A 22343-nucleotide genomic window follows, 5' to 3' on the forward strand; every position below is an offset into this window, starting at 1 on the left:
ATTAATTCAATAGAAAAAGGATAAATTTGATACTATGGTTTTTCAACAATTACATTTCGAGAAGCGCGACGAAATGCATGCATACGGTAAAATATATTCTAAAGTAGCAAAGTTACATTACAAGAAAATTCTAAAGTAACAAAAAAGGAAAACTCGATGTGAGCTTTTATCAAATCGGTCTGAAGAAGTCAAAATCAATTTGCCTTCTTCTCTAGATGTTTCGAATTCACATTATTGCCGGCCATAAATTTGGTAAAATTCCTTGTCGTTTTGTCCAGAGAATAATCAACACCCTGAGGCTATAAATCGAAGTTTGAATCACTAAGGAGTCCACTATAAACATTTCCAACCAACAGAAACAAATAGAAGAAAACCAATGGCGGAGAAAGAAGAAGTTAAGCTCTTGGGGATTTGGGCGAGCCCTTTCAGCCGTCGGATAGAGATGGCTCTCAAGCTCAAAGGCTTACCGTACGAATACTTTGAAGAGATATTGGAGAAGAAAAGCCCTTTGCTTCTTGCTCTAAACCCTATTCACAAGAAGATCCCTGTTCTTGTCCACAATGGTAAAACCATTCTTGAGTCTCAAGTGATTCTTGAATACATCGATGAGACTTGGAAACATAATCCACTTCTCCCTCGGGATCCTTACGAGAGATCTAAGGCTCGGTTCTTGGCTAAACTCGTCGATGAGCAGGTATACGTTCTTGGTTTTTAAACTATCCAAACTTCAAGAATCTCAATATTTTAATAAGCTAATGATATTTAATAGAGTCATAGAATTTATTTTACTAAACTATTGTTTATTTTTCTTGGACACTGTAGATTATAACTGCAGGGTTTGTATCAATGGCAAGAGCAGATGAGAAAGGAAGAGAAGTTCTTGCCGAGCAGACAAGAGAACTGATTATGAATCTTGAGAAGGAACTTGTCGGAAAAGATTTCTTTGGTGTTAAGACTGTCGGATTCTTGGACTTAGTCGCCGGAAGTGTGATCCCGTTTTGTTTGGAGAGAGGTTGGGAAGGAATTGGACTGGAAGTGATCTCAGAGGAGAAGTTTCCAGAGTACAAGAGATGGGTGAAGAATCTTGAGAAGGTTGATTTTGTCAAGGATTGTATTCCTCCTAAAGAGAAACATGTTGAGCACATGAATCACATGGGAGAGAGAATCAGATCAGCTTAAACGTATTAAGAGTTAAGACAAGAATCATCTTTAGTGCTTTGTTCCAATGTCTTAAGTTTGTAATGCTTGCAACTTGTAAGCTTGTTATATGTTATGTCTAAAATAAAAGTTGACTTGTTATACGTTTTTCTAATAAATAAATATCATTTATGGTTTGGAGAATTAGTTTTTTGCTCTCTTTCATCCTTTCAGCAAGTCATATAAGAAAGACCTTTGGTCCCCACATGTTCCCCCTAGAGCTTCTGATAATTAATTAGTTACAAATATGAAGAGATTTACGTCAGTTATATAGATTCGCTCCCTGTCTCTTCTTAAGAAAACTGATCGAGATCTTGCTTTTCACATTATACTTTTTAGGCTTTTCCTGTCACTGTCCTGATATAGCAGAACGGTATAAGAGCTCACCGTAGCTGGTTCTAGCTAGGTTCTGAAGCAAGCTAGACTTCCTAGTTTAATTGGTAAAGTTTATTTATTATAGGAGTTTTCACTTGTCAATGAAGCCTTGTTAACTTTATGTCTAAGGAATATGTTTTTTTTTTGGTGTGAGTTATTCATAATAGGAGGTTCCTAGTGCTGATATTCTTTTCTGTTTTAGGTTTGAGTTTCATTATCCTTTTATTGCGGTTTCGATTATTTATTCTTCTGTTTCTCATTTTATTTTATGTTATGGCTTATTTTCAAAAAAAATATATTTCTTTTTATTCTTTTTATTATAATCCAGGTTATCCGGACCGTAAAAACCCGACTAATCTTGGAGGCCAGGGACAAGTATCGGTTGTTCAATCCCTTTCTAACAGATATTTAACATAGTGAACTGAACTTCTACAAAATTACTAAGCTAACTCCGCGTTGGTGGAAATCTATTTCTTCCGCCAGTTTTGTATATTTTTATCGTTTCAATAAGTATTCCAAAGTGAAAAATGACTTTGCGAGAAATGCAACATAAATTTGTGGTGGATATAATGTAACGAAAAATCCTAGAATTCTTTAAATCTACGAGGTTTTCTTCTATAAACATGTTGATCCGGAATGAACAAACAAATATCATAAAAGTAATAAAATATTTCGACTCTATCCTTCTAACAGTTTAATTGTCTGAGAATATGCAAAAGATTTTAGTAGCAATAAGTTTGTTGTTAAAAGAAGAAAACAATAAGTTTGTTGCATTGAAACCGATATTTTCAAGATATGAGATAGTGATGCAATTCTCACATAATCCGTTGTGGAAAGCAAATAAAACTTTCTCAAAAGGTCAAAAAAATGTAATGGACCACCCTGGTCGTGGAAAATGTCGAAGAGGCACAGGGTTCATCTCAGTAGTAGGTAGTTAAGAGTGTGTTTCTTCTGCCTTTTTGCTTTATAACTTCTATGTTGACTGATGCGTAAAGCGGTGCCGGTGAGCGCGAACCTGAGCCGACGCGGAGTCCCGTCCTTCAACTGTAAAACTTGTGATGTAGAGGAAGATGATATCCATGTTTTCCTCAAGTGCAGAGTCGCGGAAAGAGTTTGGGAACTAGCTCCTTTCGCCACAACGCCACTGTCATCCATATCCACTATAGCGTCCTTGATTGAGTGCTGCAATACTCTTACTACTCTCCCACCTGTTGGTTTGTATACTCCACTGTGGCCTTGGATCCTTTGGAACCTTTGGAAGGCAAGAAACAGATTATGTTATGAGAACAGGAATTTCTCTGCAATGGAAATAGTGGTTAAGGCCATCTCTGAGGCCCGGGAATGGCAGTCTGCACAATCCCCGCCTCTGTTTCGCGACACTCAGCTCCCCCCCAACCCAGGGAAAGCACGTGTGCAACATCCTCTCCAAGTTCGATCAGGTATGCTTCTTTGCAATGTTGATGGAGCTTGGGATGCAGGCACAAGGAACTGCGGCACATGAGGAGTCTTCTCCGGGGAGGGACCACACGGTTGCTTACCTCCCATCAGTGACTCGCGTAATCTTGTTTCATCGGCGATTATGGCTGAAGCCCTCGCCATCCGTTCGGCGGTTATGTATGCCGCTTCGTTGAATATTAAATCCCTTATGATACTGTCCGACTCCCAATCCTTAGTGAAGCTCCTGAAGGAAAGAGGCTCGGTTCCAGCTTTGTTTGGTATTTTATCTGACATCTATCACTTTAGCTTGTTGTTTGATTTTATCTCCTTTTCGTTTGTACCTCGTTTGAGTAATGTGATGGCTGATTCGGTGGCAAAATCAGCCCTCTCATTGCTAAACTCATCCTCCTCTAATGGAGTGTAATTCTCTATTATGAATGCAAGTATGTTTTATCAAAAAAAAAAAAAAAAACTTCTATGTTGACTAATGACTATCACCTAAAAGTCATATTGTTGTACCTTTTCAGTATTTTTGATAACTCATGATCTTAATAGTATTTAGCATCTTATTTAGTTCATTTTAATCATTCTAGATTGCATTTAGGTCTTAATATTGCATTTACATGCATAATTGCATAAATAGGGGTTAAAAGTGCACACTTGAGAAGTTTGGGGCGAAATCACAAGGTTGTTCTTGCAAGTTATGGAGTTTGTGGCCAATTTAAAAGAAATCCGAAACCAAGGGACCATCTTGCAATTATACGAGGGCTAAATCGCACAGATGAAAGATTGGGGTTGATTTTAGAGGGTGTGTCTGTAATTTCTAAAGATATGGGACATTTTGTAAAGAATCAGAAGTTCAGGGACCTGTCTTGCAAATACTTATAACTTCACCATTGGAGAGGATCGAAGCTTTTTCTTGGACGGAAACGACGAGCACGGCCACGATGGAGCTGAGCACGGTCACAGTGGAGCTGAGCACGGCCACGGAGGAAGCTTGGTCGCGTCTTGGAGGAGACGGTGGCGCAGTCACGGCTTGATTTGCGACGACGACTAAAGCTCTCGGCTACGACGAGGAAGGCGGAGCCAGTGATGACCACGACGGCTCGAGCTTGATTTCGCGAGGAAGAGGAGAGGCGACGACAGTCACGGTTTTGATGTGTTGCGATGTGTTGTGGTGGCTGGAGCACAAACTGAACCACCACCGCGAGCTTGGCTGAGACGAAGAAGACGAAGTCCGAGCTCGAGCAAACACAGCGGATAGACGCAGCGGGTTCATCGTACCGCTGGAAAAAGACCTATGCCCCTGTCCAATATCGACTCGGTGGAGCGGGTCGTAAAAGCCGCTGTGGAGAAGACAAGAGTCGATTTCAAAACATTGACCGGTTTATTCTGGTTTGACCCGGTTTTATCCAATCAAACCATTTCGAGTTTTGCTTTCCTATAAATAGATTTAGACCTAAAAACTCTAGTTTTTATCTCATTTTCTCTCAAGACTTTGTCTAAACTTGTAAAAGCTTGATTCTTTCTATAATTTAAGGAAGTACTTCATCTTATAATTGTGTTTTTCTTGCTCATTAACATGATTAGCCTTGATCCTTACATGGGTTTAAGGTTTCTCATGGAGATTATTGAGTAGACACATTTTGGATTCATGGGTTAAGGTAGATTAAGGTGATTAAGCTAGATCTAAAGTGTTTTAGTATAAATCCATCTTGTTCCTTGCTAGTAGAGTGTTTTTAATGCAACTCTAGAGTTGGCCTCTCTAAAGTTGAGCTCTAGGCATTTCATACCCGGAAGGTGTTTGATGAAATGCCTGAACCAACTCTCCTAAGCTTTTAACATTCTTTACCAAAGGGATTTGTTGTTAAAGGTGTTAAGATGGCTAGTAGACTTGAGATTAATGATTACTTAGATAACATTCAACCAAAGGGATTTGATGCTTGAGTTATCTAGGTAAATGAGCATTCATCTAGGGATAGAGTTTGTTTAGGATTGTGTCTAGGCCTAAGGTAGATAGATCGGTTGAAAGTTGACACCTTTAGATTGAAACTTGATCACCTTATATCAATTATCCTTACCCATGAATCCATCCTTAGCATTTGAAAGTTCTTGCACTTATTTCTTGATTGGATTTGAGATCACCTTGTTTATATTTCTAGGATCTTAGCTTGTTACAAATCATCCATCTTCTTGTTTGCTTAGATTAAGAAAGCTTGTGTATTCTTGGTGTTATAGGTCACTAGTTCCTTGTGGATTCGATCCTAAAATGCTACAATGACATACCATTCGATTGTGGTATTGTTGGCACATTAAGTTAATTGGTGTGTGCTTAAACGCGTAATCAATTTTACAGAAATTTCAACAATAAATAGTACAAATTATAATTAGTGTAAGTTCTAGGATGAAAATGCAATCTGCCTTTGAATAATGCATGTGGCGTTACTTTTTAGAGACGAACAAAAAACATTGTTGACGTGTTCACACCACAATAGTGGTCTTTGTTGGGTTCCACCTCGTTCACGTGTTCACACCACAACAGTGGAAACAAACTGAGAGGAATACACCAAAATATTCCTCAAAAACGAAACAAAATACATCAAAGTATTACGAAAACAAGAGATTTATATAAGTAAAAACAGTAAGAAAATGAAGTAGAAATACACGATAAACTTAAGTATCATGTATGATGTATCTGAAACTAGAATTACACGAAATACTTTTTCAATGCATCAAAACACTAGTCATTTAATAAAGAAAATGTTTTCTTTTTCCTGTCAAATAATTTTGTAACCATATATATCATATATGAATGAGCACATGAAGTAGAAATATACGATAAACAGTATTCACCGCAGCAGTCATCGACTCATCGTATCAAAGGGTCAGAGGGCTCTCTTGATTACCCTCTCAATTTCCTTCGTACACTATTCTTTCCCTCTGATAGTTTAGACTCCATGATTGGTCTGCGAAAAAGTATTTGGGAGCCGAATTGAACTTCAAATCACATGCTTCATTTCTTCTAACTCGTTTTGATTTGTGAGCCGATTCACTCCAAATTATATCCTCTGTATAGTTACTTCAAACTGTTTATATTTGTGTCCAACATTCTTATTGTTATAATCATATAGAGTAGAAGTTAGTAGTTATTTTTCTCACGAGTGACTAAATCGGACAAATTAGTCACTTACACTACACTGATATACGAAGGGAGATATAAGGGTATGTACACCATATTATAATTATTTGGTTGGTTACTGCAATTTTTTTCTAGATTTAGAACTAAAACTTTGAATAATATCCTAATGCATAATAAGCATTCATGTAATGATAATCGATCAGTTTTTAAATTCTTTAAACCATAGAGAATATACAAAACCTTAAGAAATGTTGGTTTCCAATCAACTCTCAAAATGATCCTAAACTACTCAGTAAGAAAGAATATGCATTTGCTCTTTCCCTGAAATCGAATGGGGGAAACCATGATTTACAGTCTTATTTCCACCAAATCCAGCGACAAAAATGTAGCAATTGAGAGAAATCTGTATCAAAGAGAGACAGAGAGTAAAAGATGTACAATGGTGAAGTCTGATAGTAAAGAGAAACAACTAGAAATAATACAGGACCATGACAAAACGTGGGGAATATAAACAAATGATGGAAGGGTTATGCCTAAATGCTTCAGTCTGTATCTAATGTTGAATCTCATCTCGTGAGATTGTAAAGACCACCAATCACCGGAAAAGGATGTCTAGACGTCTAGTGACATCAAAAAAGGCTTTTCCTAAACTACATTTTGATCTTTGGTCCGCATAGTAACCCATTCTTGAGTATTCAATTCTTTGAGATGTTGAGATATCAAAGAAACAATCTCCAAAACAAGATCAAACGAAAGTCACATCATTCAAAAGTAGAATGTCGAAAGTTGGGTTGGTCTGAAAGACTCCGTATAAAAGTCAAAAGTTTAGATGAAGACTTTGTGCTGCTCTGAAGATACTAGTCATTATGAATTTCAATCGTTATCAACAATCATAGATGGAATAGGCACACTCTAATCTTCTGCTATATATATCATTCTCCAAGATTTTGAAGAAAAATCATAAACATCAGCTATTGGCTCAAAAACCCCCATGTCATCTATGTCAACAGAACCAAAATTGAATTTCATCGATTTATATAGATTTCCTTTTTTTTGTTGCATATATCTCATATTTCTTATGAAATCATTAAGGGAAAGTTTCTCTTTTTTCATGGATGCTCAACCGAGTTAGTACAATAATTGGTTAACATTCAAGCCTTTTGCAAACTTTTTATGGAGCTATTTCTTTCTTTTTCTTACAATCTCACCTTGCCCATGTCCTAACCTCTCTTTGAACCCTTTTCTATTAGTTTCTGCAACTCGCTCAGCCTGTAAAACTTCTGGATCATAGGACTCTGAACAGTCACTTTTACAAATACAGAAGATGGTATCTTTAAGCTTCTCAGTTTACAGAATAAACAATAAATCATCAAAATCTCTACAAGATTGTGCTGAGCAAAAGCTAAGCCTAATCATAAAAAAATGACAAACATTCTAGCTGAGCTAAATGTAAGCCTAATCATAATAGAGTGACTACATAGGCGTAAGCGTACGCACGAGATCGAACAATACACACTCAACTAATCAGAAAATGTAACACGATAACATTAGAGAATCTTGCTTTAATTTGGACAGAGCATAAATGATGTGATTCATGAGGTCGAGTTACATCCATTGCTTTTAGCCTCTAATCTTGATTTTCTGAAAGAATTTACAGATTTCTGAGACATACCATCATGATCCGTATCTTAAAAGGACTATTTATCAAGTTTAATTATGCTAGGTGATTCACCCCTTCTCATGCAGAGATATGAATATTTCTAGAAGACCACAATATAATAATTTGGATAATATTTTTTAATTTTATTTGTATTTGTTTGTGTATTTTTTATGTTATTTTAATTAAAGTTTTATTTTTAAGTTATTTAGCTGTGGTGTTATAAATTGTTTGTGCAATATAGTTAACTTGACCATGATATATATTTCTATAATTCTAAAATAACCAATGTAAAATTCAATTAAAATGTGTTATTTATTTTTGATTCACCTTTACCAGCTTTTTCTCGAACCTTCTTAACCGACTAATTACTTTAGTTGTTGCGTGAATATGGTTCCTCTTTTTCAATTTTGATTTTTGTAATTGTAAGATTAGCAGAAGTATAGAAAAATATGAGTTCTAAAAATTATTTCATCACCAATCAAAAACATCTGAATAGAAACATTCTCTTTAATATATTTTTCCAAAACCTCATGATGTTTATTTGATCATGCATATATCTAAAGAAGAACGAAATTTTTCGGATGGAAGCCATGGAAGTTGTTTTCCTACAACGGAGAGACATAGATTTTATGAATAATTTTTTTTATGAATGATGGATGATTGACTGATAGTTTATAGGGACCCTAGTTTATATTCGTGTCGATAGTTTAATAGTTTAGATTTATGAGAATCTGTTATTTATTTCTGATTTTGCAGACATCAAATAATATTAGGATTAAAAGTTTATGATGTAAAAAAGAAAATTGCATTAAATTGTGCAGATATTTTTTGTAGAAATAAAAAGTTGTATAACTATCAAAAGGTATAATCACATAGTTTTCCTTTAATATCCTAAGATTTTTTTTTTAAAATATGAACAAAAAGTTTTTAAGCCGAAATATATATTAAAGAAAAAATCGTTTAATTTAATCACATGTGTCAAATATATTAAAATTTTTTATTTTAATAGTAGAATTATTTCTGTTTGTGGAAGCACCGTATCCTACTGGTTAAGGTTTAAAGGCTTCTACACCTAGGTCTTAGGTTCGAATATCAGACTATGCAATTTATTACAGATTACAGGAAATCCATGTTTCAAGTCCCGAAAATAGTGATTTATTAAACAATTATGCAGACTACGGAAGAAAAGATTACAAGTTACAAGAGATCTTCAACATGGTGCAAGTAAATCTGGTCAGGCGTAGATCTTCATAGGACGGCTCAGGTGATGCAGTTAGGCGTAGGTCTTCATAAGGCAGGTAGTATTGCCGGTTGTCGAATCGTGTATGTAATCTTTATCATATCATAATTGTAAGATCATAATAAATCAGCGTTAAAGAAAACTATTTATTTTTGTAAAAAATCCTTTTTCATAACAATATGGTTTAAAAAATGAAAATAAAAACGAAAATATTTATAAATACTGTCTTTTATATGAAATTTCTTTTTGATAACAATTTTGTTATAAAAAGAATGTATTAATAAAAAGAAAATATTGATAATGCCAATTATAATAATAAACTCAATTCATTAAGGATAACAATAAACCAGCATAATATGGTTTTATTAATAAAAATGAAAATAAAATCGAAAATTTATAGATTTTTCTTTTATATGAAATTATTTTTAATAACAATTTGGTTATAAAATGAATGCATTAAATCTATAATAATAAAGTTAGATAATGCTCTCTCCACAGTCTTCCACCTCATCTTTTAGAATGTGGCAAATTACGCCACCTGTCACTTTAGTTTTTTTTTTGATATTTTGTCACCGATAATTTTTTATGGGATATTATACTATTTTCAAACGAGGCTCATATTATTCACTCCATAATCCGTTCTATTAGAAGTGCCAGAGAATACCACTGTTGTCGCTTGATTCTTCCACTTCATATTAGTTGCTCGTTTCTCAGTTTCTCTTGACGTTGCCACCTTCAACGATTCTCATCCTTGGGGCCTGCTTACTACAAAGCAGATGAATAAATCCCCAGCCCTTAACTCTTGCATCTAATGCGATGCAGTCCTTTGGAATCCCTCTCCTTCCCTCCTTATACATAGCTTCGGTTTGAAGCGAGCGATAGAGGATGTTCTGTTGACCTTCTCTTGGGTTAGCCTCTCCACGACCTTTGGATTACAGAAGGAAGTGATTATCACCGGCGACGGTTTTCAGGGAATCAGTTGGGCACCGTTGGCTATCACCGTCTTTGATTGACGTCTCCATTCACACTGTTATATTCGGTGGCGCTAGGTTCATTTACTTGACTATCAGATTGCCTGCTCAGATATACTACTAATCTAAGATCCAAAACATTTTTTGGAATTTCTGGACTCTGAGTCTCAAGTTTGCATTTATTTGGGCACTGTTAGGTTTTGCCTATATTTCTTATATTTATACTGCTCAGTGATACTTTGTCTAGATTAGTGGATAAAAAAAAAGATGAAAATGACGACATAAATATTTTTATTTTGATCGAGCGTGTCTTTTTTAATCTTTAACGAGCCGAAATTTGACTCTCTGATCAGAATATTTGTCTTGGTTTCCACTCAAGCATATGATAGTAAACTTTACTAAAACCTCTTTCCCTTTTAGAACAGATCAGCACGTGAACGGATTCAACCGGAAAAGTTTTTAAATTGTAATCGAGAAGGAGGAGCAGCTCTTGATAGATCATGGATTTCACCCGCTTTTAGCCATGGTTTATACATGTTTTTAGAGCCTTTCATATGCATTTAGACCCTTTTTAGAGCAATTACAGGTTCAAGTACTTACTAGAGGAAAATTGATGGATTTGGAGCTATTTCGAGACCTTTTGAGCTTTGCTGGAATAGAAGATAGTCGATTATTTATCAGAATTAGACCGACGGTTACCAAGAAAAATCGATCGATGAAAACTTTTAGCCAAGGTTTATACATGTTTTTAGAGTATTTCATATGCATTTAGACCCTTTTTAGAGCAATTACAGGTTCATATACTTACTAGAGGAAAATTGATGTATTTGGAGCTATTTGGAGACCTTTTGAGCTTTGCTGAAAATAGAAGATAGTCGATTATTTATCAGAATTTGACCGACGGTTACCAAGAAAAATCGATCAATTAAAATCTCTTCTCATCTATCGACAGCGAAGCCACCCACGAGTTAATGACAAATTAGAAGATTGCAAGTTTCACAAAAGTTTCAATAATTACATCTGAGAACTATATTTTTGATAAACCTTTTGGGTATAAGTGTCTATTAACTCTTACCAAAATATTTTCGATCATTTTTATATCTGAGAACTATATTTTTGATAAACGTTTTTAAGATCATAGTAGATAAATTCTCTTGTTTAATCTTTTAATTGTTCACTTTAATCAGCATAATTTATTTATGTTCCATTGTGTTATTTGTCTGGTTACTTTATATTTTGTCTCTTATTTAGACTAAGCAAGTATTAACGTGTTTATTTTTAACATCAGTATAATTGTTGTTTTTTTGAACTCATGATGTAATCTTTAAAACCTCATATTTATTTGAATACAATAATTTTAGATCTCTTTTCTATATTATAAAATCAAAAATTTTCTTTTCTGTTCTTATGTTTTTCTATGTCTAATTACAAATAGGTGTATTCTTTTTTATGTTAGTTTTGCATCAATGTCCTATTAATTTAGTTAACTTAATTTTAGTGATTAGAAGGGAAAAATCTATCAGAGTCAGTGATTTTATTGTATTTTATTTGATCTTGTTTTGATAAAACTTGAGTAAACAATACCATGAATGATTTTCTTTAATGATTGTCTTTTAAAATGTATATTTTTGATTGTATTGTGTATGTTTTTACTTAATTTTATTCTTTTATTTGTTTTATATATGTTTGACTATGTATTTGTCTTTAGTTGTTGTTTTCCATCAATTTTGTTATGTTTCTTAGGTGTGTGTTTAGGTTAAATTCATTTTTCGTTGGTCTAAATTTGATGAAATATGAAAATAATATTGTTAATATATTTTTTTCCTTTTTTCCTATAATTTTTTTATTCTTAAAATTTATGTTAATTTGAATTAATGATTATTTGTTGATTAAATTTGTATCAAAATCAAATTATATTGTATATTTTTACTAAATGTTATTCTATAATGTGATATTATGTATTGATATGGTTATATATTAATCATTTATTTTCTTGTTAATATTACTAATATTGATTTTTATGAATAATAATTATGTGAAATCTACACTTTTATTTTTGTTGACGTGATTTGATGAAGCATGTTATAAATGGATATCCTTTTGTGTTCTTACGAACTTTTTATTCTTGATGTTTATGTTTTTAGATTATATTATGTATTGTTCACTAACATATATTTTCTGATATATTGATATCAAATTTTTGCTGGATTAAAAATAAAAGATCATTTTTAAAATATTTGGGTTATTAAACGTTTTATTAATAAATTTAGTTAAATGATAAGAGAATCTAAATGTGGAGTAACTAATAACTTTTTAGTTGCTATAATGTGTCAAATTTTAGGAAAATGTATTGAAGAAGTGGTATAATGAGAGTATATACCGTTTAAATTAACGTATGAATATTTGCTCACATTTTTTTACGTGTTTGATTTTTCTGTTGACAATCACATTGTGCCATTTTATTGTGAAGAAAAACCAAAAACTCATTTTTGTGGGTTTTTAATAAAAAAACAAATTTTGTTCCTTTTTGGTAGAAAGTGTAAATAGGATATAGCTTGTGTAATAGTTGATTCCATTTCCTTATCTCACATATTAGACACCTATCATGTACTGACAAAGTATATCATTTTTAACATTCAAATAGAAAAATGTTTTGAGACTTAAGGATTTCCTTATGCTATTATTTTGTTAGTTTATTGAATCTGTTGTATTATTTAACTTTTGTTTGTAGCAAATACAATAAGAGCACTTGTATATGTTACTGAAATTAATTGTAAAGACTTTGATAATAATAACAAAAATCAGAGGAAGAGGCAACAGATACCGTGCGTGGACAGCTGTAGGCACTCTTCGCTTCGCCATGTGAGTGAACAGCAGTGAGCTCTTATCCCTTCACCATTTAACAAATAACTGAAACTGAAGACTTTTCTGAGGTTTTCTCTCTTTATAACAACTCTCTCCCTCTTATCCATCTTTTCTCATTATCTTCAACCATCACAACCTTAATCGCTGCACAGAAAAAATACATTAACTTATTAGCTTCAACTCTATCCCCAGATTGGTCTGCCAGCAAGAACCTTCGATGCAAGTTTCTTTGATTGATCTCTGCTCCAAGCCTCTCAACATCAAAATTAGTGATATGGTTTTGTCTCTCTGTTGTCTCTCATGGATTGGTGTCTCTGTTTCTATGAAATACCACGCCGATAGCTCCATTTCTGGTTATAAGCGCTATTTCTCTCACCACCTTGGATCTATTGATGAACTTTTCTTCGGGTCGGATATCCACTTTATCGAGCCTTGGTTCTTGCGTCGTGGTGAGAGCAATTAATAAGACCAATAGTATGGTTCATAAGAGGTTTGTGATTCCTTGTGAGGGCCTTGAGACCATATATATACAGCCGATTCTGTTGATGGAGGAGGTGAAAAATCTGAATAGGCGATGAGAAAGTGGGGTGAATTGATTGCACTCCATTAATACTGAATTACTCCTTCGAAGGAATCGAGGGGAGATGGCTTGATTATGCGACGTTACAGTTACGAAACAAAGACGAAACGTAGAGTGGGTGTTTATTATTTACTGGGCTATTTTTTTGTTACTGTTTATTTATAGATTTACTGGGCTAAGTTTGTAAATAATGGCCCAACGTTTAAGAACGGAAATCGTGCAACAATATAAAAGAATAGGACACGTGGCTCATTCTTGTTATCTTATTTAGTGACGTGGCTTAAGGAAGAAGAAGAGAGTTCTACTTTATATATGTAGATAGATGTAGATAGATGACAATCTATAATAAACTCAATTAATAAATCATCGTCAAAATTTATGTGAGCACTCTACATTGAAAATTGATTTTTCAAATAATATTGTAGAGATCATAACATCATTGCTTTTATCTTAGCGAATTAACCAACAAAGAAAATGAAACATGTGTTTTCTAGGAAACAGAGAAAAGGAAACAGAGAAAAGGAAACACCAAGAGCTGTTTTCTTATAAATAGGTGTCTAAGGGACAACGATCCAATAGCTGCGAAACACTTTTGTTCATTCAATCGTTCTGTGTGCTCTGAAGATAATTATGGGAGAACGCAAAGTCCCAAACAAGTATATTCCGCCAGATTTTGATCCGAAGAAGATACTCCGTCTTTGTAAACCGAACAACCAGCAAAAGAAGATTCGATTTATGCTACCGGTTCGTATTCGCTGTAACACATGTGGTAGTTACATGTCGGAAGGCACTAAATTCAATTGCCGTGAAGAAGAAGTCATCAACGAGACGTACCTAGGGATTATAATCCACAGGTTTTACATCAAGTGCACCAACTGCTCGGCAGAGGTGACAATTAAAACCGATTCAAAGAACTCGGGTTATACTGTCGAATCAGGTGCAGTTGGAGTTTATAATGGACTCGAGGAAGAGGAAAAGCATGACGTAGCTGAAAACGCCTTGGAGTCGTTAGAGAAGAGAACTAAGGTATCTAAAAGAGAGATTGAAGTTATGGCTGCGCTTGATGAGATGAAGTCTATGAAGTCTAGAAGAGCCTCGGTGAGCTTAGAATCACTGCTTGAGGCTTTGAATAAAAGAAAAAAAACAAGAAGAAGAGAACGTGGAGGAAGAATTGCTCATTAAGTCTATAAAATTTGGTAAGCGGACAAGGATTGATGAAGAGAAAAACTATGAGGTGTTTGATAAAGAGAAGAAGAAGCCTAATAGACGTGTTAACGGTACATATCCCATTCAAATCTCTTCTGTTCGCATAGTCTCCAAGAAGACTGCAAAGCTAACAAGGGGGCTCGAATCTCTGTGTCACAACTACGGCTCAGACAGCGATGAGGAGAAGTAAGCTAAGGTTTTTTGATCATTCCTGATTAATTTGATGGATTTTGCATAGATATTTTGTTAAATTGTCTTTCTATTAAGTTTTTTTAATTGTTGAGTTGTATGAGATTGCAGGCATGCTACATTCGACATTTTAGCTGATCTCATTATAAACATTGAAAACCTGGTCTTTGTAAAATTCTGCTTTTGAATCTGTGATTTGGCTTAAATAAGAACGTTGTTGGAGTATTTATTGTCTGTTAATTAATGCAGGTGAGTCAAGATAAAGTGTAGAAAATATAAGGCAACTTTTTGACGAGGTTAGTTTTTTTTACCCTTCCGGATCATGTGTCCATAAACCAAATCCAGTAGAAAGAGCAAATGCAAACAATTTGCAAATCTGTAGATCAAGTATAACCTTTGTGATTTACCATTGTATTCTACATGTGATCTCTTTAGAATAACCTAGATAGACTAGGTCGGTTCTATAACAGCTTGTCTAATACTGTCTTGTTCGTGAAAATCTGTCAGTAAATAAGTAATCTTGATGATAATGTAGCGGTTTTGCATAATGAGCATTCTAAAGAGCTTTGTGTGTAAAGTTTCAAACTCTGAGAGAAGAATGAATGGTAGTTATGTCCTAACCAAACAATCATAACCAAGTTCAAGAAAAACCCGAAAGCCGAAATTCCAAACATAGTTTCACCATTAGCGTCTCAGCTTCTGCTAAGAAGTCTTTAAATGGGTTCATGTATTATGACTCCAGAGACAAGCCATATGAGCTGAACAGACAAGAAAGCTGCTAAAACTTCAAGCCGTTTAAACCCGAAGGAGTTTCTTGGATTGGCTTCCCAGCTTGAGACCTTGATGGCCAGCAGAGAGACGCTCAAACCCGGCACGTCTGACAGCAAATGTGCAGCGTCCGTCAGGACCGTGAGGCTATTGGCCATTAAAATCTCCAACGATCTGCACGGACATGATTGTCAGTTAAAGAAGGATGAGGCTTCTTATCTTCTGATCGATTCTTCTCGTTCTCTCGACTCGGAAAGGCAATACTTTTGTCTCGTAAATGCGCAAGACAGAGGAATCACTTCCTCTATTCGTGATGGTGACTCAGTTTCTTCCTCTTTTTGGTCGGGTTTTGAGATGCGGATGTGTTCTAATTCCATAAGCTGTTTTGATACGTTTCAAAGGCTTGCATTAGAAGAGGAAACTAACATTTTGACCTTTCTTGTGATTTGAATAAATCTTCAAGAAGAAAACGAACCTGAGAATCGAAACAATGTTGTTTTCGTCGGAAATATATAGTTTCATGAGTTATCTTATTGTTAGAGATTAAGACGTAATAATCCAGCAAATATGGGAGATAAGAAAATGGAACGTAAAAGTATCTCCAAATCTAGTCAACGGTCGTTGACGTTAACGAATGTGGAATCTTTAAAGAGCTGAGTCGCTGAGTCGCTGTGGCTTGTGAAGGGTGAAAACGAATAATCATTTTTTTCTTTAATAGGAAATCGACAAAAGGCTATCTTATATAATAAAGTTGACTTGATTCTCTATTCCTGCGTCCACGTCAGCAAAAAAAAAAGTGCAAATCGTGACACATCAGCACCCTCTCTGCTGCGTTTAAAATGTCATTTACGGATCGTATGTTTCGGGCTTTGTCGTTTGTTTTGTATTATGTATCTTTTTGGGTTTTGTGAAATTTTTAATATTTGGACTTCTGGTATGTTTGGCCCAGAGTTAGATATAAGCCCTGTTCGTTTACAAAACGCGGCGACAAGCGGTGGCGACTCGAAATTGTACTATAAACTCCACAAATACAACACAGGTTAGTCAACACCGGATTGTTTATTCAGTCGCTGCGGTAAGTTGAAGCCAACAAATCTGACGCGGAAAATTTCTGCGGCAGTTACATCTCCATTTTCTTAACTCCGATAGTCCAGCGGCGATTGCTTTTAGTTTCAGCACCATTAAATTTGTTTTCGTTGTAGCTTTATTTTATGCCGCTGGCGCTGATCTCAGCGTTTATCAAACGAACATGACTATATTATGTTTGTGTATCGTCTTCAACCCCGACGTCTTCTAAATCCTAATCTCAGCTTTTTCGTCATACACCACAACTGAGTAACGGCTTCACCACTTTATGCTGAAACTATAAACCTTACATTTAATCTTAGTTAAGTCGAGCCCCACTACTTCTCATTACTTCACAACCTTTGATCTCTTCAGTTTCTTCGTGATTTTGGATCTATAAATAGACAGCTCCTTCTTGATGGTTCTCACAGATTCATTGCTTCTTCCTACTTAAAACTCATACAAAATCCTGCATTTCTTCACACTTCACTGTCAATTAGGAAAACCGATGTGGTCTTCAAATCACGACGCTTCTGGACCACACCTTCTGTAACAGTTGCCTTTACCAATCATCTGTGAAATTAAACAGATCATGGCGGTTTCCTCCATTTTACAGTCCGACTCCAGCTCACTTCTCCAACAGATCTCCGACGATTCATGGGAACTCCGCGACTAAGAAATTCTTTGAACGGTCGTTTCCTCCTCCGTCTCCGGCTAAAACCGTCACAGCTGTTCTCACGAGTCGCACGGCTCCCTGAAGCCACACTCTACGGCAATCCTTGAAAGTAGCAAAGCTGAAGGAGGTGGAGTGGGTTTGGATAAGAGCTTTGGATTCTCCAAGAGTTTATCTAGCAAGTACGAGATTGTGATAAGTCGGTCGTGACCATTTTTGACACACTTGTCATGCAAGTTTAAGGGTGATAACAAAGGACAACAAGTCGCTGTTAAAGTTATTCTCAAAGAAAAGGTTAGTGCTTTTTGATTTGATATCTTCTGGTTCTGTTGTAGTGATGAGATCTATTAGAATGTTTGTAATTTGTTGTGTAGATGAAGACGGCTATTGCCATTGAAGATGTGAGTAGAGAAGTGAAGATATTGAGAGCTTTGTCTGGCCATGATGACCTCCCTTATTTCTATGATGCGTATTAGGATCATGATAATATCCATACAGTGATGGAGTAAGCTCTCTTTTAGTTTAGAGTTTGTTCCTATATCAGCCTACGAGAATCTTTAACAAGTGTTTTGTTGTTTTAATCTATGTGAAGGAGGAGAGCTTTAGGATTGAATATTCTCATGGTAAGGGGGCAGTACACAGAGGAGATACAAAGACTATTATGATACAAATATTGTATATAATTGCATTTTGTCATCTCCAAAGTGTCGTACAACAAGATCTCAAACCCGAGGTGATTAAAGACCCTTTCTTTTGCTTATACATTTGATGTTTTATCGCCATCTTATACCTAAAACTGTTTGCTTCAGAATTTTCTATTTACCTCAAAAGAAGACACCTTACAGTTGAAGGCAATAGATTTTGGCTTCTCAGATTACAATCTTTATATATAAAAATTGGGTTTTAGGTAAGAGACAAGATCCTATAAGGATATATCACTCTCTTTATGCAGAATGATTAGACCAAGTTAAAAATAGAAGCTTACAGGCTCATAGAACAACAATTCAAATTCATCATACCCCTTCACTAATCTACGTTATCTTCTTTACTTCAAGTTTCTCTTTTGGTTTGCTTCAGAGTCAAAGAAAGGCAACGTTATTTACTTCTGGGATAAGCACACATAGAATTCTGAGAAATAAATTCAATGCAACTCGGGAAGTGTTGAGCAAATTGTGAAACACAATAATATATTGGTTTCATGGATGCTTTGAAACTTTGGTGTAGCGATTCCTCATATGGCTTTTACTCTTGTAAGGGTGTAAAATGTTTGATTTGTTTACACCAAAAAAAAAAGAAGTTTGAATTGTATCTTTTTATCTTTGCTTATAGAAATACACTTAATTATGTTTTTACTATTCAATCATGGTAGTGATTGCAATCAACTTTTCAAAAATCCAAAAGGTGATATTAATCCATTTTTATATATAAGGTATGCGACTTTTGTGAACTGACATTCAGTAAAGTTCACAATGAAAGTGCTACAGAAATGGTGACGCCAAATCCCGAGAGTATATAAGAACATTAACCTAATATCTTATTTGTTGGCTTCATGGATTTATTTTTACTGTGTTTTGAAACACATGGACCATTATATCTCCTAATGCTATTGAAGGAAAAAGAAAAGATCATCGACATAAATTCTTTGATACACACACATACATGTGCTTATTTATGCTCCCGAAGCATGAAATTTTGTTTCCATATAAACTTAAAATTTGTGTTGAGATGAATTTTCTTTGCTCATGTAAATTTCAGATATTGTTGAATACATATTTTTTAGTTCGGTTAAAAAAGTTTTTACTGGATCAAAACATGTGTCAACTTCAGATTCGTGTGAGTAAATACTCTTATACAACGAAGACTAATACATTAAATTTTTTTTATAGATCGTTGATCTGTTTGATGATGTATATATAGCTCAAGATTCGTCAGGGCATGCTTTAAGTACAAAATTGGTCTTAAGATGAAAAGATCTCATGGCCATTGGAGCACTTGGAAACAAACTCTGCCTCAAAAGAAGAAGATGAAGGAGATTGTACTAAAGATCCTACTGCAGTTAACACTTATGTTACTTTTGGAAAGAAAAAATCACTCTCTTTTATTTTCAAAATGTTGTTTGCGCAAGCATTTTAGAAAATCCACCTCTTCTTGATTTATCTGTAGGAAAATCATTTCCCAAAACACATATGGAAAAGGCACAACATATATAGATGACCAAGTTATTTTGTCACTATTTTTCGATTGTAAAATCAAGTAACCACTGTTCATTCACAAATAATAGGTTATGTAACACATAAATATACAATTACCATAGGCCAAATCAGATTGCAATGAATGTGTTTAAAAAAAATCAGATTGCATCCCACTCATTTGACTAATTCAAGACCACAATAAAATATCAAATAAATTAGATCTTGGATATAACCAACAAACTATATTCTTTCGCGCGGCCACCCCTAGTAAATCTAAATATTTGTGCCTATTAATATTATAATTTTCGGTATGCTTCTTTGGCGTGAGGCAGTGATCTTTGGTCAGATTTGTATTATCTAATCTATTAATTTAGGGTCCTATTTTTTATCTACTATTTTAAAGTCATTGTAGAACCATTTGTTTAACATGTTTTATGTTATATTTTATATTAATCATTTAATATACAACATTTAAACAGAAAATCAGACAGAATCTTTTTTTTTAATTATTAATCTGTTATATATTAAATGTATTAGCACTTTAAAATATAAAGAAATCATGCCCATTTACCTATATTTTAGGAAATATCAATATGATGTGTTAAATAAAAGGTTAAAATTAGAAATAATGCAAAAGATGTTAAAATGGTGGGTTAACTATTTTAACTTTCATATGTAATATTTATATAAACTTTCATTAAACTTATAAAATTATTTTTAATTTAAAATGTAATTATATGAAACTAAAAACATGTGTGAATGCAAAATTAAAAACGTTAAAAAATCCAGTATATATTATATTATATTTAAAATGAAAGCTTTTGCAATATCTAATTTATTAAATTAAAGTCTTACGACTTTTTTATGTGTGATCTTTTATTTGGACCATGTCTTAGAAAATTTATTAAATTATACATAATTTAATTACAATATCATTAATATCTTAATCTTTAATTTGAAATACAAATAAGCAACTTTCCTTATAAAATTCAAACAAAATATTTAAAAACACTATTTGCAATTTATTTTCGCAATTAATTAGTTTAAATTCTGATTATTATTAAAATATAATTAAATATAAAATTAATTAAGTTTTGATTTAAAAATAAAAATTAAAATCACATCAAATAATTTAATTATATTTTACTGATAACTGAAATTTAAATTAATTAATTTTTGGGAATAAAAAATTAAAATATTTTGTTAGAATTTTCTTAAAAAATATTCATTTGTATTTGAAATAAAAAATTAAAAATTAAAATATATCTAATCTATTTAATTAAAGTTATATTTTGGATTTCATATGTTATATTTTAATTTTGAACTATTAAACACGGGTTCATCTAATCAATTTAAATTTTATTATATAAAATATTTATAAAAAAAATCTCTAATGATTTAAAGTTGGATGGAATAGAAAATTAAGATTATAATTAGTAGTTTAGAATGACTCATTTAGAGTTAGAGTTGATATCGACTTATGGCTGATACTCCGTATACAAAGACTAATATTAGATTTTTAGATTCCAGGGACGACGTCCGATCCTTCTTAAAGATAAAAAATACGAACTCAAAGAATCTATAAAGCAAAATAATTGTTTAAAATGAAACTTAGCCGCACAAAATAAATGTTTAAAATGAAACTTTACCGCGCATGGCGCTGATTCTATTCTAGTTATTGTATTAAAGATGGCGTTCAGGCGAACAAAATTGACTGACTTTTCTTGTTTCAAAATATGGATTAAAGTAATTTTCTTGGATCAAATGTGAAAGTCTTGTTTTTACGTCTTTTGTACGTATTCTTTCATTAATAAAGAGTTCATTTCTTATTTGGATAAAACTTAGCTAGGGCAGAAAGGAGGTGCATTATCTTTCTTTTATTTGGTCAAACAACTAGGAGGTACATTATCTTTTTTTTTAAAAATTTATTTGGTCAAACTCCTAGGAGGTATATTATCAAATCTCCTATATATTAATTGAGTAACATTTGAAAAGATGTAACCTCAATTTTGTAATAATTAAAAAATACCCTTTGTTTTTGTGTCAATCAATTAAGTAGTTAATTAGTCATACGTAGGCATGGGCATTCGGGGTCCCAATCAGATTTCGGTTTTATTCAATCGGGTCTCGGTTTTTCGGGTTTATCAAAATCAGCCCCATTCAGATTATATAAAAGTTCGGTTCGGGACCGGTTCGGATTTTATCGGATTCGGATCGGGGTTAGTAAATCTTCAAAGAACCGGTACAACCCGGTGTACTTTCGGGTTTTGGGTTACAACCGGTTCTTTGGTTTTAAAGTACTTGATTTATACTTATTTTGTAACCAAAACATAAGTAAAATCGGTTATTCGAGTTTAAAATACTTGATTTGTACCTAGTTTATAACCAAAACATAAGTAAAATCGATTCAAAAATAAGAGAAAAACATCAAACATGATCATTCAAAGTCAAACAAAAGGTAAACATTGTTATTGATAGAAAGAAAACCTATAAATGAAATCATAAAAAAAAAATTAAGTTCTCATGAAATGAAAAAAAATTATTCAATGAAAATAAAACCAAAATCTAAAAATTTCAAGCCTCAACCGTCACTTTCAACCATCAACCTTCATGTAGTAGATCATTATTGTAGATGTTTAATAATATCTTAGTGTATTTTGGCTACATATCAGGAATTGAGATCATGTTTGGTACAAGTTATATTTTGGAATTTTGAATGTTTCGGGTTCAATCGGATATCCATTTAATGTCGGGTTCGGTTCGGATAATACCCATAACCCGAAATA

At 33.6% G+C, this 22343-nt stretch overlaps 1 protein-coding gene and 1 pseudogene across 1 annotated transcript; both read left to right on the forward strand.

The window, feature by feature from the left end:
- The first annotated feature begins 129 nt into the window (after positions 1 to 129).
- LOC103868035 (glutathione S-transferase U5) lies at positions 130 to 1341 on the forward strand. Its single transcript, XM_009146126.2, has 2 exons — positions 130 to 694; positions 823 to 1341. Exons 1-2 carry the CDS (start codon positions 377 to 379, stop codon positions 1177 to 1179), a joined length of 675 nt encoding a protein of 224 aa, XP_009144374.1. The 5' UTR covers positions 130 to 376; the 3' UTR covers positions 1180 to 1341.
- Positions 465 to 21974, forward strand: LOC103868037 (annotated as a pseudogene).
- The last annotated feature ends 369 nt before the right edge of the window (positions 21975 to 22343 follow it).

The sequence above is a fragment of the Brassica rapa genome, chromosome A05, assembly GCF_000309985.2.
Source record: "Brassica rapa cultivar Chiifu-401-42 chromosome A05, CAAS_Brap_v3.01, whole genome shotgun sequence".
NCBI lineage: Eukaryota > Viridiplantae > Streptophyta > Magnoliopsida > Brassicales > Brassicaceae > Brassica > Brassica rapa.

Bases quoted from the DNA above. Each gene is read 5' to 3' on its own strand.
- LOC103868035 (XM_009146126.2), top strand. From the start codon at position 377: ATGGCGGAGAAAGAAGAAGTTAAGCTCTTGGGGATTTGGGCGAGCCCT. The intron at 695-822 runs GTATACGTTCTT...TGGACACTGTAG, and splicing joins CTAAACTCGTCGATGAGCAG to ATTATAACTGCAGGGTTTGT.